Source organism: Arvicola amphibius, chromosome 7, assembly GCF_903992535.2.
Source record: "Arvicola amphibius chromosome 7, mArvAmp1.2, whole genome shotgun sequence".
In the NCBI taxonomy this organism is placed as follows: Eukaryota; Metazoa; Chordata; class Mammalia; order Rodentia; family Cricetidae; genus Arvicola; species Arvicola amphibius.
In genome coordinates this window covers 48005145-48018932 of record NC_052053.1, presented here as the reverse complement: position 1 = coordinate 48018932, position 13788 = coordinate 48005145, and the positions used below count along the sequence as shown (strand labels likewise).

At 52.6% G+C, this 13788-nt stretch overlaps 1 protein-coding gene across 7 annotated transcripts in view; it reads left to right on the top strand.

Moving 5' to 3' along the window:
- Positions 1 to 10167, top strand: part of Zer1 (zyg-11 related cell cycle regulator) — a 39625-nt gene extending 29458 nt beyond the window's left edge. For 6 of the 7 annotated variants that reach the window (XM_038337946.1, XM_038337943.1, XM_038337944.1 and 3 more), the window contains 10 exons: positions 13 to 159; positions 457 to 630; positions 1597 to 1812; positions 3701 to 3742; positions 3854 to 3973; positions 4501 to 4616; positions 5239 to 5442; positions 6354 to 6451; positions 7129 to 7231; positions 8651 to 10167. In XM_038337946.1, coding sequence (XP_038193874.1) covers positions 13 to 159; positions 457 to 630; positions 1597 to 1812; positions 3701 to 3742; positions 3854 to 3973; positions 4501 to 4616; positions 5239 to 5442; positions 6354 to 6451; positions 7129 to 7231; positions 8651 to 8708 — 1278 coding nt within the window. In that variant the 3' untranslated portion in view covers positions 8709 to 10167. The remainder of the gene's footprint in view (positions 1 to 12; positions 160 to 456; positions 631 to 1596; positions 1813 to 3700; positions 3743 to 3853; positions 3974 to 4500; positions 4617 to 5238; positions 5443 to 6353; positions 6452 to 7128; positions 7232 to 8650) is intronic. The other variant, XM_038337949.2, reaches the window with a different exon arrangement.
- Positions 10168 to 13788: the final 3621 nt, after the last annotated feature.

Below are 13788 nucleotides of genomic sequence, written 5' to 3'. Positions count from 1 at the left end.
GTTCCATCTTAGGTAAGTGGAGACAAAAATGAAGAACAAGTGCTAAACGCCATCGAGGCCTACACAGAACACCGGCCTGAGATCACTTCCAGGGCCATCAACCTGCTCTTTGACATTGCACGCATTGAGCGCTGCAACCAGCTTCTGCGGGCCCTGAAGGTCAGCTCAGATCCCGAGCCCTCAGGCTCCCAGACAGCCCTGCCCTCCTCTGTCCCTCTGCACCCACCCCTGATCCCAGGAGATAGCCTTGCATGCTTCCACCCCTTTGGCAGTGCCTGGCTTCCCTGCCAACTCGTTCAGGCCCTGCCTTAGTTCCTGCTGTCCCCACGTCTACCCAGGAGTGCAGGGCTAGGATTGGCCTTTCCCCAGAGGAGCCATGGTGACTAAGAACCCAGGCTGTCCCTGCCTGCCTCAGGCAGGACTTTGAGCCCCAGCCCCCACCCTGTCTTCACACAGCTGGTCATCACAGCCCTCAAGTGCCACAAGTACGACAAGAACATTCAAGTGACCGGCAGTGCTGCCCTCTTCTACCTGACCAATTCTGAGTACCGCTCAGAGCAGAGTATCAAACTGCGCCGACAGGTCATCCAGGTGGTGCTGAATGGCATGGAGTCCTACCAGGAGGTGACGGTGAGTCCCTGCCTACTGTGGCCTGTATGTTTTGGCCCAGTAACCCTTCTTGCTTCCCAGGGTACCAGACACGCATGTCGCCCAGGCTTACCTGAACTTAGGTGACCTTTTCCATTTCCCTTGGCATATCCACTGTCCCAGAATCCCGTCCCTGGCATCTAAGGGCCCCAGAAGCTAGCCTCAACAGAAACCCACTGCCATGGCCACCCCACCTCTGCCCCCTCTGCCCTCTGACTTCCATCCAGATGGGCCACCTCCTCTGCCTTGTCCCTATCACTGATGGGGAGGTTGTTTCTAATACTTTTTTTTCTTCTTTTTTTTTGAGACTGGTTTTCTCTGTAGCTTTGGAGCCTGTCCTGGAACTAGCTCTTGTAGCCCAGGCTGGCCTCAAACTCACAGAGATCTGCCTGCCTCTGCCTCCCACGTGCTGGGATTAAAGGTGTGCACCACCACCACCGGGCTATTTTGTTATAATTATATGCTATACTAAAATCTCATGTTTTTTAAAAGCTTTTTTAGAATAACCTTAATAAAAATGAAGAGAGGCAGGTGGATCTATGTGAGTCCGAGGCCAGCCTAGTCTACAGTGTGAGTTCCAGGACAGCTAGGGCTGTTACACAGAGAAACCCTATCTCAAAAAAACCTAAATAAATAAATAAGTAAATAACTAAATAAAAAATAAAAACGAAAAGCAAGACAACAAGCCTTAGCTGAGCCTAGTGGTACGCACTTGTAATTCTAAGGTCTTGGGAGACTGAGACAGGGAGGGTAGGAGCCGAAGCTAGTGAGTTTGAATTCAGCCTGAGTCATGTGAGACCCCCATCTCCATCTCAAAAAACTCCAAACAAGAAAGCCTGGTAGCCTGTTCCTCTGGAGGGCCTCCCCAACTCTGGGTGGCCTTGGCCTGGAGCCTTATTCTAAATCTGTGCCTAAACACGTACTCCGCTTGTCTCCCAACCCGGCCAGGTGCAGCGGAACTGCTGTCTGACCCTTTGCAACTTCAGCATCCCCGAGGAACTGGAGTTCCAGTACCGCCGGGTAAACGAGCTTCTGCTTAGCATCCTCAGCCCCACCCGGCAGGACGAGTCCATCCAGCGCATTGCTGTGCACCTGTGTAATGCCCTGGTCTGTCAGGTGGACAATGACCATAAGGAAGCCGTGGGCAAGATGGGCTTCGTCGTGGTACGTGTGCTTTTCTGCCCTTGTCAGACTGTCCTCTGTGAGCAAAGCCTCAGGAGACCTGGACTGGGGGTAGGAGGGGTAGGGGAGACCCTGGGTGGGGTGAAGGAGATGATTGCTAAGGATTGAGTGCAGGGTCTGGCATGTGCTAGGCAGGTGCCCAGCCCTTTAAAGACTTTCTTCCCCTTTGCTTATTTTTAGTCATGTGTGTCAGTGGGTGCTAGTAGAGGCCAGAATTGTTTGACCCATCTGGAGCTGGAGTTGTTTCTGTCCCACCCGGTCCCACAGCCATTCAGTCCTAAATAAACACACTGAGGCTTATATTAATTATGAACTGTTTGGCCTATTAGCTCAGGCTTGTTATTAATTAGATCTTACAACTTAGCCCATAATTCTTGTCCCTGTTTAGCCACATAGCTTGGTACCTTTTCTTAGCAAGGCATTCTCATCTTACTTGCTCTGCATCTGGCTGGTAACTGAATTTCTGCCTTTCCTCTTTCCAGATTTCTCCTAGTCTGGTTGTCCCACCTATACTTCCTGCCTGACTACTGGCCCATAGCATTTTGTTAAACTGTATGAGTTACAGATCTTTATAGTGTACAAAAGCATTATCCCACAGCAGTAGGTGGACATAGCAGTCTCACAAGGGGCCTCTACAAGAATAGTGTGCTCTCCTGACCACAGAGCCATCTCTGCAGAAGAGTTGTTTGTTTTATTTTGAGACAAGGTCTTTCTGTGTAGTCCTGGCTGGCCTGGAACTTGTAGACCAAGCTGGTCTCAAACTCAGAAAGATCCACCTACCTCCCCCTAAGTGCTGGTACTAAAGGCATGCACCACCATGACCACATCAGACAAATTTTGTTTTGTTTTATTTTTCAAGACAGGGTATCTCTGTGTAGCCCTGTGTCCTAGAACTTGCTCTGTAGACGAGGCTGGCTTCGAACTCACAGAGATCTGCCTGCCTTTGCCTTCCAAATGCTGGGACTGGGATTAAAGGCCTGTACCACCATTCCCAGCAATCAGAAGAACTTTGTGTGTGTGTGTGTGTGTTTATTCTAAACAGTTTTTTTAAACTTTATTTAATGTGCATTGGTGTTTTGCCTGAGTGTATGTTTACGTGAGGATGTCAGATCCCCTGGAACTGGAGTTAGCAGACAGTTGTGAGCTGCCATATGGGCACTGGGAATTGAACCTGGGTCCTCTGGAAGACCAGATAGTGCTTTTAGCTGCTGAACCATCTCTCCAGCCCCCCAGAAGAATTTCTTTTTTCTTTTTTTTAATTTATTTATTATATATACAATATTCTGTCTGTGTGTATGCCTGCAGGCCAGAAGAGGGCACCAGACCTCATTACAGATGGTTGTGAGCCACCATGTGGTTGCTGGGAATTGAATTCAGGACCTTTGGAAAAACAGGCAGTGCTCTTAACCTCTGAGCCATCATCTCTCCAGCCCCCAGAAGAATTTCTTAATGTGACTGTTGCTTATGATTGTGTGGCCTCTGTCTTTAAACTGCTTCTTCTAGTTCCATGCAGTAATTCCTGTGGAAAAGACCAGGGTTGGCCCTTCCATCACTGTGCCTTCCCGGCCTAGTCTGAAGAAATTTTTAGCCTAGCACAGAACAGGATAAATATGGAAGGAAAGGAAAAGGCAGGAACTAGATGGATCCATTGCCACCCTCACTTATCCCTGGGGACGTGCAGACCATAGCAGGGGAGGGCTGGGCCAAGTCCCAAGGGTATATACTTGACTACCTTCAAACAGCCTCCATAAAAGTCTGAAGCATTGGGCACTGTCAGGCTGTGTCACCTGGAGCAGCCAGTGACTCCCTCTGCTGAGCTCCTGGGCTGTGGGAGCCCTGGCCTCAGGCAGCCTGTCTCCTCTGCCCACAGACCATGTTAAAGCTGATCCAGAAGAAGCTGCTGGACAAGACGGTAAGGAGAGCTTCACATACTTTGCCTCATCCCAGAGGCATCTGTGCCAGGGCTGGCCATGTGTCCTTGGGAGGACACAGCTGAGCTGCAAACCTCCCCCCCCCCCCACAGTGTGACCAGGTCATGGAGTTCTCCTGGAGTGCCCTGTGGAACATCACAGACGAGACACCCGACAACTGCGAGATGTTCCTCAGCTTCAATGGCATGAAGCTCTTTCTCGACTGCCTCAAGGTAGGAGCCAGGCTGCCACCACCCCACAGGCTGCCCCTCCACCAGCTCCATCCCATGCAAGCTTCCCATGGACACACGTGGCATGAGAATCTCAGGGCCACACATACACACAGTGTTTGCCTCTAAGAGAAGTGTCAGGGACCCCCCCCCCCACCCCAGCCATGCCACCAAGCTGGGCCTTCTGAGATCCCTTCTGCCAGGGAATCCAGCCTTTGTTCACAGCAGTCTGCTCTGACTACCCACAGACCATTCCCTTCCCACTGGATACAGTTCTGCCCAGAGGGTAGTAGGTCTCTCTTTTCTGCTTTAGCATCCAAGGGGCTCCTCAAAGGACTCTTCCAAGCTGTGGAAAATGGAACCCCACTTGTCCCACAGGTCTTGGGATCACTAGGAAGTTGGGGTCAGCCTACTGTACCTCTCCTGTGTCTAGAAGGGCCGATCAGACAGGTGCCCACAAAGCCTTCAGGGTAACAGTAGCAGACATTAAATGATTGAGTAGCAAGGCCTTGCTGGCTCTCGTTGCCCAGGAGTTCCCAGAGAAGCAGGAGCTGCACCGGAACATGCTGGGACTCTTGGGGAATGTGGCGGAGGTGAAGGAGCTGCGGCCTCAGCTGATGACCTCTCAGTTCATCAGCGTCTTCAGGTGGGTGCTGCCTCAGCCGCCAGGACACTCAGAATACAGTAGTGTGTGTTCCAGGTTTGTTGTTGGTACTGCTTTCTGTCTAGTATGTGGTTTTTGTTTCCAATTGATTTTGTTTTAATTATGTGTGTGAAGGGATGGGTATGTGCCCATGAGGCCAGAGGCTTTGGGTTTTCCTGGAGTTGCAGGGTACGGCAGATACAAGCCTCCATGTGTGCTGGGAACCTAACTCCAGTCTCTGGAAAAACAGTTTGTACTTTGAGCCACGGAGCCATTTCTCAAGCCCCTATGTGCTTTCTTACTTTTTCAACCTGCCACAGAGCAGTAATCAGTCATAACCAGTTTGGAAGGACTCTGTGAATTCCAAGTGGCTAGATGTGGTTTCACAAGCTTATAGTCCCAGCACATGGTGTCGAAGCAGGAATCTTGAAGACATAGCAAGTTCCAGGCCAGCCTGAACTGCGTAAGATCCTGACTCAGAAACAATCAGAAGACTCGTCTTTACAGCTGAGCCCCAGTAGTACACTCCTGCAATCCTAGGGCTCAGGAGGCTCAGCCAGCAGTCATGGTATCTCGGTTATCATCCTTGATTTACATGATGGATTTTCCTTTTTCCTCCTGGTAGCAACCTGCTGGAAAGCAAGGCTGATGGCATTGAGGTTTCTTACAATGCTTGTGGTGTCCTGTCCCACATCATGTTCGATGGGCCTGAGGCCTGGGGTGTCTGTGAGCCCCAGAGGGCCGAGGTGGAAGAGCGTATGTGGGCAGCCATCCAGAGCTGGGACATCAACTCCCGGAGGAATATCAACTACAGGTTTGAGATGGGAAGGTACACACCATGAAGAGTCAGAAGCTGCTTGTCCCAGCATGCTGTGATCAGAGCTTTCCGCCCTGCTCCTGTCCTCCAAAAGCGTCCAGTTTGTGATGGGCACATTTCCCACTTACTAACACCTGTGTGTATCCAAGGCCTGTGGTCTGTGCATGCTTGATACAGAACTAAACCCACACCAAAACACAAGTCACCTGTCATCCTGTCCCCATCAGCCTGACTCAGTTCTTACTGTACTGAGTGGATTGCTGTCCCCAGTCAATCCTCGTCTTCCTGCTGTGCTGTGTGTGCAGCTGGTCATTCATTGAATACCCTTTGAAAGGGTGTGAAGCTGTGGGGCTTTTCTCATGCCCCAGTCCCTGGGAGACAGGATGCTAGCCCTCCCTGTCCCGTGTCCTTGTGTGTCGTCTCCCTCCCCGCCCAAGTTCCCGTTGACCCCAGGCCATAGGCCTGCTCCCACGTTGCGCCCTTTTCCCTGCACACAAAGAGTGGGTGTCAGCAGGCCATCGCTCTGCTGGAAGGTGGAGAGGTCCTCCAGGTAAGTAAGTCTCGGGGCCCCCTAAGGTTTTGCTGATCTGATTTTTTTGGTTTGGGGGCTGGAACTCCAGCCTGGCCTAGGGTCATTGTAAGTGATTCCCCTTGCCTCCCTCTCGGGGGTTGCTGAGACCCTCAGCTTTATGCCCTTTTCCTCTACTCTGACCTTCTCCAGAGTTAGCTCCTGGGCGGAGCCCGAGCAGGGCCCCTGGCATCCCACAGGCTTGCCCATGTGGGACCCTGCAGGGAGAAGAACTCAGGGAGGAGAAAAGGCTCACATCCTCCCTGTCTCGGTTCACATCCTTCTTGTCTTGGTGGTCTTGGTCTCGGTCCAGGTCTGGGGGTGGGGGGTAACAGCAATCTCTCTTTCTCTCCAGGTCCTTTGAGCCCATTCTCCGCCTCCTTCCTCAGGGCATCTCTCCAGTCAGCCAGCACTGGGCCACCTGGGCCCTATACAATCTTGTGTCTGTCTACCGTGAGTGCCTCCCCTCCCTTAGTTCAGACACTCAGCAGAGCACAGCATGTCCACAGGGAGCTGGCATGCAGGAGGGGACATAGAGTTACTGTTGGCCTTGTATCTCAGAGCAGTCCTGGGCACTTTGGCATTAGTGGCGTGCTGGCGTGATGCTAATCCCACTGTACCATCAGAAGCGTCCCAGCCTTTACCAGTGCCTCTTCTCACACTTCCTACCCAGCTGTGAGTGAGCTTTCCAGTCTTTGTCACCTGTCTTTCCAGCCTGGGCTGTTACCACAGTACCTGGGGTATCTTACTAACAATATCATAAATGCAAGCTGCTGCCTAGGGGGTTCGTTCCAGAACTCCCTGGGAACCTGTGTCAACCTACAAACCTCTCAGGGAGTATCATCCTTGTGATGCCCCTCTGAGGCCTCTGCTTGGGATGGTATTTTCTTAATTTATTTGTTAGGACAAACTCTAGGGAAACTAACAACTTTTGGACCACAATAGGGAAGTGCCTTTCCCAAGGGCTTGCCCCATTTTCCCATCCAGGTGGGCCCAGGAGGCCGGGCAGACATGGCTTGTCCCTGCCCAGCGGTGTCCTTTGTAGAGCAGTTCTGGAAGCAGGGTGGGGTATCTGGGGCACAGACCTGTAGAAGGCCTCCCATCCTCAGCTACCTGCTCCTGCTTTGTAGCTGACAAATACTGCCCCCTGCTGATCAAAGAAGGTGGGATGCCCCTGCTGAGGGGCTTGATGAAGATGTCCACTGCCCGACAGGAAACCAAGGAGATGGCCCGGTAAGAAACAAATTATGTATTCCTGGCTGGGTACCTTGATTTGGATGGCAAGGGGCACAGTGGGAATGGCCAGAGTTCCCAGGAGCCACTCAGGGTTGAATGTGGAGCGGACAAGAGCCTGACCATCAGCAGAGCTCATTGGCTCTTAGCTGCTCCCTTGGCGTCATGTGACTCCCACCGGGAGCTCCTTGCTGCTCAGCACCAGCAAGAGCTCTGCGTTATTTTGACCACAGTTATTCCAATGGGAAAGGACTCGGGGTGGTGAGGCATATTCTAGAGGCCCCGCATGCACAGTGCTAGTTTCTCGGAATACAAGTATGAAGGCGAAGGCCTCCAGGGGGAAAAGTGCCCTTTGATGGGCTAGAATGAAGCTCAGTGGTACAGCACGTGCCTAGCGTCCATAGCACATATACATGTGTGCGCATGCACGCACATCCATCCGTACCTACACACACACACATAAATTATCAGTGAGAGGGTTGGGGTATGCCAGAGTCCTCACTGAACTTCTGTGGCCGTGGGATTCTTTGTTGAGTGTCAAGCGTAAGCTCTGATGTGGACACAAGAATGCACACGTAACATATTAGTATCAGTTGGATTGGCTTCCTCTTCCCGATTCGTTTTAGTTGGGAGGGTAGTCCTTTATCGTAATTCTGAGCACAGTGTAGCCTGAGGATCAGACAACCCCCAACCTCCACCCTCAGAATATGCCCTTCTGGACGGGGGCACCAGCTGGCTCTGCCGTTCATTATTTTTGGTGAAGGCACTGTTTCAGTATTAACTGGTGGACTAGTAGTCCTCCAGCTCAGTCTTCGGGAGTCTCCTGGAAAGTGTTAGAATGGAATGGGCCTCACCTGCAGATTTTTTACCAGTGGGCCTGGGGCTGACCATGTTAAACAAGGATCTAGGACTTGCCAGTCACTAGGTGGGGCTTATCAGTCCTCTAGGCACCCTGGGACCTGAGATGTGTCTGAGCCAGCAGGGCCTTCTGGCATCAAGGAAAGAATGGCCTTGGGCATTTCCATCTCAAAAGGCCTTGATGCACCCTCTTAGCAAATTCAGGCTGCAGTGAACCCCGAAACCTGCAGGCAAACAGTGCAGGGTCAAAGGCAACAACACCAGGAATGGGTGGCAGTTTTCTCAGTGACTGGGACACTAAGGCCTGGAGCCAGCGTGGCTGCCTGTGCAGATCTCCAGTCCGGTGCTTGTTTGGGACCCCCTAGTGGACTTGTGCCGAGAGAGTAGGCTGGGGTGCAGGGAAAATGGCAGAGAGAGCAGCAGGTTTGGAAGTTCAGACCTGGCTGTTTAGAGGACAGTGGCGGTGTGCATGGCCACAGGCGCTATTTCCCAGCTGCTCTGCCAGCCACTGAGGAGCCGCTCTCTTAGTCACTGCCCAATGCTTTCCCCTGTTGTGTCCAGCAAGGTGATCGACCACTGCAGTAACTTTAGAGAGGAGAACATGGACACGTCCAGATAGAGGCCTCTACCCATGGCCGCACAGCCTGGACCACAGGACCGGAGGAAGCGCTGGAGTCCAGTGGGCAGAGCCTCCCACTGGATGAAGAGACAGTGAGGACTTTTGCACAGCTGACGCTTTTCCTTAATGTTAGTGAGATATATATTATATATATTATTTTTTTTTTTTTGGGTTAGGAAGTGTGAAGTTTTGTGTGTATGACTTCTCCTAAGTCTCCGCAGCTCCTTGCCACCCTCAGCCCGCCTCCAAGCTTTCATTGCTGCCATGTTCACTCCTGCCCCAGCCAGGCTTGCCTCAAATGCTGTGAGTGTCCAGTCCCTTCCCAGTGAGCTCAGACCCTGGCCTGGCTTCTGTCTGTTGTGGGAGGAGCTGGCCCTTACCAGGCTGCTCAGCATCCCTGGTGTCTGCCTGAGTGCCTGTCTGGGCTCCCAGGTGAAGTGGATGGGGTTTGGGGATTAAGACCAGCTCTGCTGAGTCTCACAGAAGCCTTGGTACTCCAGGCTGTGAGCCATCAGGGTCAGAGAGGAAGCTGTTCCCAGGCCTCAGGCTAAGCAGCTCCTGACCAGAGAACTCTGGAGAAGCAGGCTGTGTTGGCCCCCTGCTCTCTGGCCAGGCCTGCCTGTGGCCATGCTGCTATGGAGACTGTCTCATGTCTCCCTCAGGTCCCAGCCCCAAGATGCTCACAACTCAGGGGCAATTCCACTGCCCCTTCTGCCAAACATGCCCCAGCCCAGCCCAGCTCTGGTAGCTGGCACTTTCCAGGACCAGGGTCTTGCTTCTTTTTCTGTAGCCCTCATCTGCCCACAGCACCCCAGTGCCCAGGTATTCCCACCAGCAGAGCTGAGCCCACCCCCTGCCCAGAAGGTAGAAGGCAGGAGGCAGCCCTTCACAGTGGCAGCGGACAGCCACCTACAGACCAGCACTGGGCCATTCTCTGTCCCTCCAGCCCACTCAGGCTATCCCTGAGAAGCTGCTGTGTTGTGTGACAGGCCGCGCTCTAGATGTCTCTCTCCTGCACCCTCCCCTGTATCTCAGCATTGCTTCTCATTGACACAGGACCGCTGAGGAGGCCTGTGCTCACAGGGAGCAAAGCTCACCCGGGAGGCAGCTTTTGCTGTGACTTTTTCTGCCCTCTTTGCTTCTCTGGGCCTGTTCTTTGATTCTTCTAGCCTGGCATGTCTGCCTCCAGGCAGAAGTGGCCCAGTTGTTCCCAAAACTCAGAGAGAGGTAACTGACCTCTCCTGAGGAGACTGTCTCCCCAGCCAGGCTAGAGGGCTTAACCACGTGTTTCTCCCACGCAGCACTTGGGCAACCCCAGCCCCTCCTTTCCATCCCCAGCTCTTCTGGCAGTAGCCAGACCATGAGCAGAGTTCATAGCCCATTGCTTACCACCTGGGGTCTGGGTAAATGTCTGTACTTTGGGGTGTCACAGAAATACATTTTTGTGCAAAGTGCAGAAGAGTGGTCTCTTTTTTTTCAGAGGAGATTGGGGGATACTGGTCTGGGATGGGCGATCAGGAAGGGTGGTAGGGGTCTCCCAGGAAGACCCTGGAGGGCAAGTGGTTTTGCTGTAGGTTTATGTGCCTGCAGGCTGTAGACATTCTCTCCACATCTGTGCCTAGACACTGAGGTCATGGCTGGTCACTAGACTGGTAGGAACTCCGCCGGGAGCATAGCCTGCTGGGAGGGACACACGGTAAACATAGCCTCATCACTCTGCAGTAAAGATAGGAAAGGAGTCTCCTGCCCCTGCTGGGAATGGTGGAAGTGGCTCGGAAAGCCTGGTGGTTGCTAGGCAGCGTTACATGACTGCCCGAGCAAAGGGTCCTCCGCATAAGGCTAAGCTGAACCAGTGGGAAACTGGAGCCTGCTAGGGCCAGCGGCTCTGACAACAGGCCTCGCCATGACGGACTGGGGGAGCTCCAGGGGAGCAATCCTATAAAGGAGCATGACAGAGATAAACAGCTGAAACGACTGAAATGACCAGCCTGTGGCTTTGCCGGGACAGCTGGGTGCTGGTGTGACGGAGTAGTTGATGCTCCCCAGACCATGCAGAGGGTGTAGGCAGGAGTGCCAGGATCACATTAAACAGTCTGGGAGCCGGCCTGCTGTCTGCACCCTTCCAAGTGGAGCAAAGGTCCCCTCTTCCTCTTCAGCGGAGCCCATACCAGGCTCTTCCCTGGGTGAGTGCCCTCTATCACACAGCCCACAGAAAGAGCATCACGCACGGTGGTTTGCCCTTGAACTCTGAACTCCGAGAGGAGAGGATCAGCCAAGTGTGTCAGCCAAGTCCTGGAGGGATTAGGCGTGACTGTCAGGGTCTGCTGAAGCCTCCATCTCTGCACACCCTGTGTTGGGTTTGCCTGTGTGCACCCCGTGTTCTCACAGTCCTTAGAACAACCCACAGCACCTAGACTCAAAAGGTGAGGTGCCTTCTTATACCCCAAGTTACCACAGCAAAGGAGGGGCGCAGGCTCTCCAATACACTACATGCTCTTAGCCCGGGTGCCTGCTACTCCCTGTGTCTGGAACACTGCCTCCTGCTCATCCCGTCATGGTGCCTGGCTCCATTCCTGTGGGAGTATAAACAGCACATCAGGGTTGTGCCGAGGCTCCACACACAGCACCCAACGTCCAGGGCTCTTTTTAGATTCACTTTAGTTACTTCATATGAATGTACACTCCATGTGTGTGGTGCCCATGGTGGCCAGAGATGGCAACAGCTCATAGCTGTGTGGCATGGGTGCTAAGAGCCAAACTTGAAGAGTAGTGAGCATTGGCCCCTCAGCCATCTCTCCAGCCTGCCCATCCAGGGCTCTTTCTAAAAACTTACTGGCTGAGCCAGACATGTGGCTTAGCGGGAAAGGGAGCTTGCTTCCCTGGCTGACTACCAGAGTTCCATTCTCAGGACCCACACAGTGAAAGATGATATCAGATGTCTGCAACCCCAACCTCTCCCACCCAAAAGCAAATAAATGCCCTTAATTTTTGTTGTTGTTTTTCGAGACAGGGTTTCTTTGTGTAGCCCTGGCTGTCCTGGAACTCTCTCTCTGTAGACCAGGCTGGTCTCCCTCTGCCTGTCTCTCACTCAGGAGTGTTGGGATTAAAGGCGTGACCACCACCACTGGGCTACCTTTTTTATTTCTTTCTTTTAAATATTTGTTTATTTATTATGTATACAATATTCTTTCTGTGTGTATGCCTGTAGACCAGACCCCATTACAGATGGTTGTGAGCCACCATGTGGTTGCTGGGAATTGAACTCAGGACCTTTGGAAGAACAGGCAATACTCTTAACCTCTAAGCCATCTCTCCAGCCCCAACTACCTTTTTTCTCCCTGTGTAGTTTCTGACCTGCCTGAAATTGTGAAGACTAGGTTGCACCCGCTTAATGCTGGGACTAAAGGCGTGGCCACCACGCCCAGTTGCAGTGTGGTTCTTGCATAGGGCTACAGTTTGGTTTTCAGCACGCAGATGGTGCTTATAGCCATCTGTAACTCCAGTTCCAGAGGATCTGCTATCCTGCTATCCTCCTATGACCTCTGCAGACACCAGGCACACACATGGTACACAGACATGCATCCAGGCAAAACATTTCACACACATAAAAAATAGTCAGCAGGCTCTAAGCCTGATAACCTGATTTCAGTCCCTGTAACCCACATGGCAGAAGGAGAGAACCAACAGGTAGGATTATCCTTTTTTTCATGGACATCATGTGTGCACACGAGTGTGTGCGTGAACACACAGACTCACAAATGGGGTGTTTGTATGTTGTTTGTTTTTGTCTTTTTTCCCCCCTGAGACAGAGCTTCACTATGCAGATGCAGCCCTGTAGACCAGGCTAGCCGTCAGCCTGACTATGTGTTCCAAACACTGGAATTAAAGGTGTGCCTCTGTCCCAGTGCTGGGATTAAAGATGTGGGCGACCCAACCACCATCACCACCATCTTCTTTTATTTTTTTAAGACACGGGTTCTCTGTGTAGCCTTGGCAGTCCTGCCTCTGCCTCTGCCTCCTGAGTGCTGGGATTAAAGGAGTGGGCCACCACTGCCTGGCTTCCAAACCGTTTTGGGTGTTTTGTTTTGTTTTTGAGACAAACTTAAATACCACAGAAGTTGGCTTTGAATCCTCTCCTCATATATATAGCAGAGGATGGCCTTGAACTTCTGACTTTCCTGCCTGTACCTCTCCTGTATGTTGAGACTGCAGGCATGTACCACCATACTTCTATTATACCATGCTGGGACCTGAATCCAGCAAGCACTCTGCCAATCGTGCTAATCCCCAGGCCCTATTTAGTAATACCATGAAATGGTTCTGATTAGCGCGCGCGCACACACATACACATACAAACCATGCTGGCCTTGGAAAGTCAGTTCTACAGAAAAAGAAAATATCTAGTTGACCAAATCACCAACAGCATGGAGCTGGAAGCGGGCAATCAGAGGAAGGTCAGCTGAATGGGGAGCGTCCTAGGACACACGGAAAGAAAGTCTAGCTGGGCAGTGGTGGTAGCCCAAGTGACAGGCACCTGTATTAGAGACGGGTACTGTCGCCAACCCCACTGAGAGACAGAGAGGAGATCAGAGTTCAGCGACTTGCCTTCAGGGATGTCTCTGACTCCAAGCAGTGCCAAGCAAGCAGTGCCAAGCGCGTCCAGAATCCGCACCAGAGCCCTCCTCTTTCCCATCATTCGTTTGCAATATCAGAAAACGAATAGGAGACAAGTGTGTCATCAAGGCGCACCCTCGAGCAAGTCCTGCCAATCACCCCCTGGCAGCAAGCACTGCGTGGCCTCCAGGCATCACAGACCACATCTCTTTGTGGGAGGTGGGGTGGGGAACAAAAACAGGCACGCGTGCGCGCATGCGGAAAGGGGGGAAAGGAGGGGCGGGGGGGGGGGTCCGAGGTTTCCGCCTCCCGGCCTTTGCAAAGTTACCTGGCCCACGGGGCCGTGGGGGGGGGGGGTAGGAGGGGGAGGGCGGAGTTAGAGAGTTATGGTCTGTGAGCTCGCCGGCCCCGCCCCTGGCCTCCTCTGGCGCACCTGTTGGCCTGAGGGGCCGCGCCTGTCACCCAA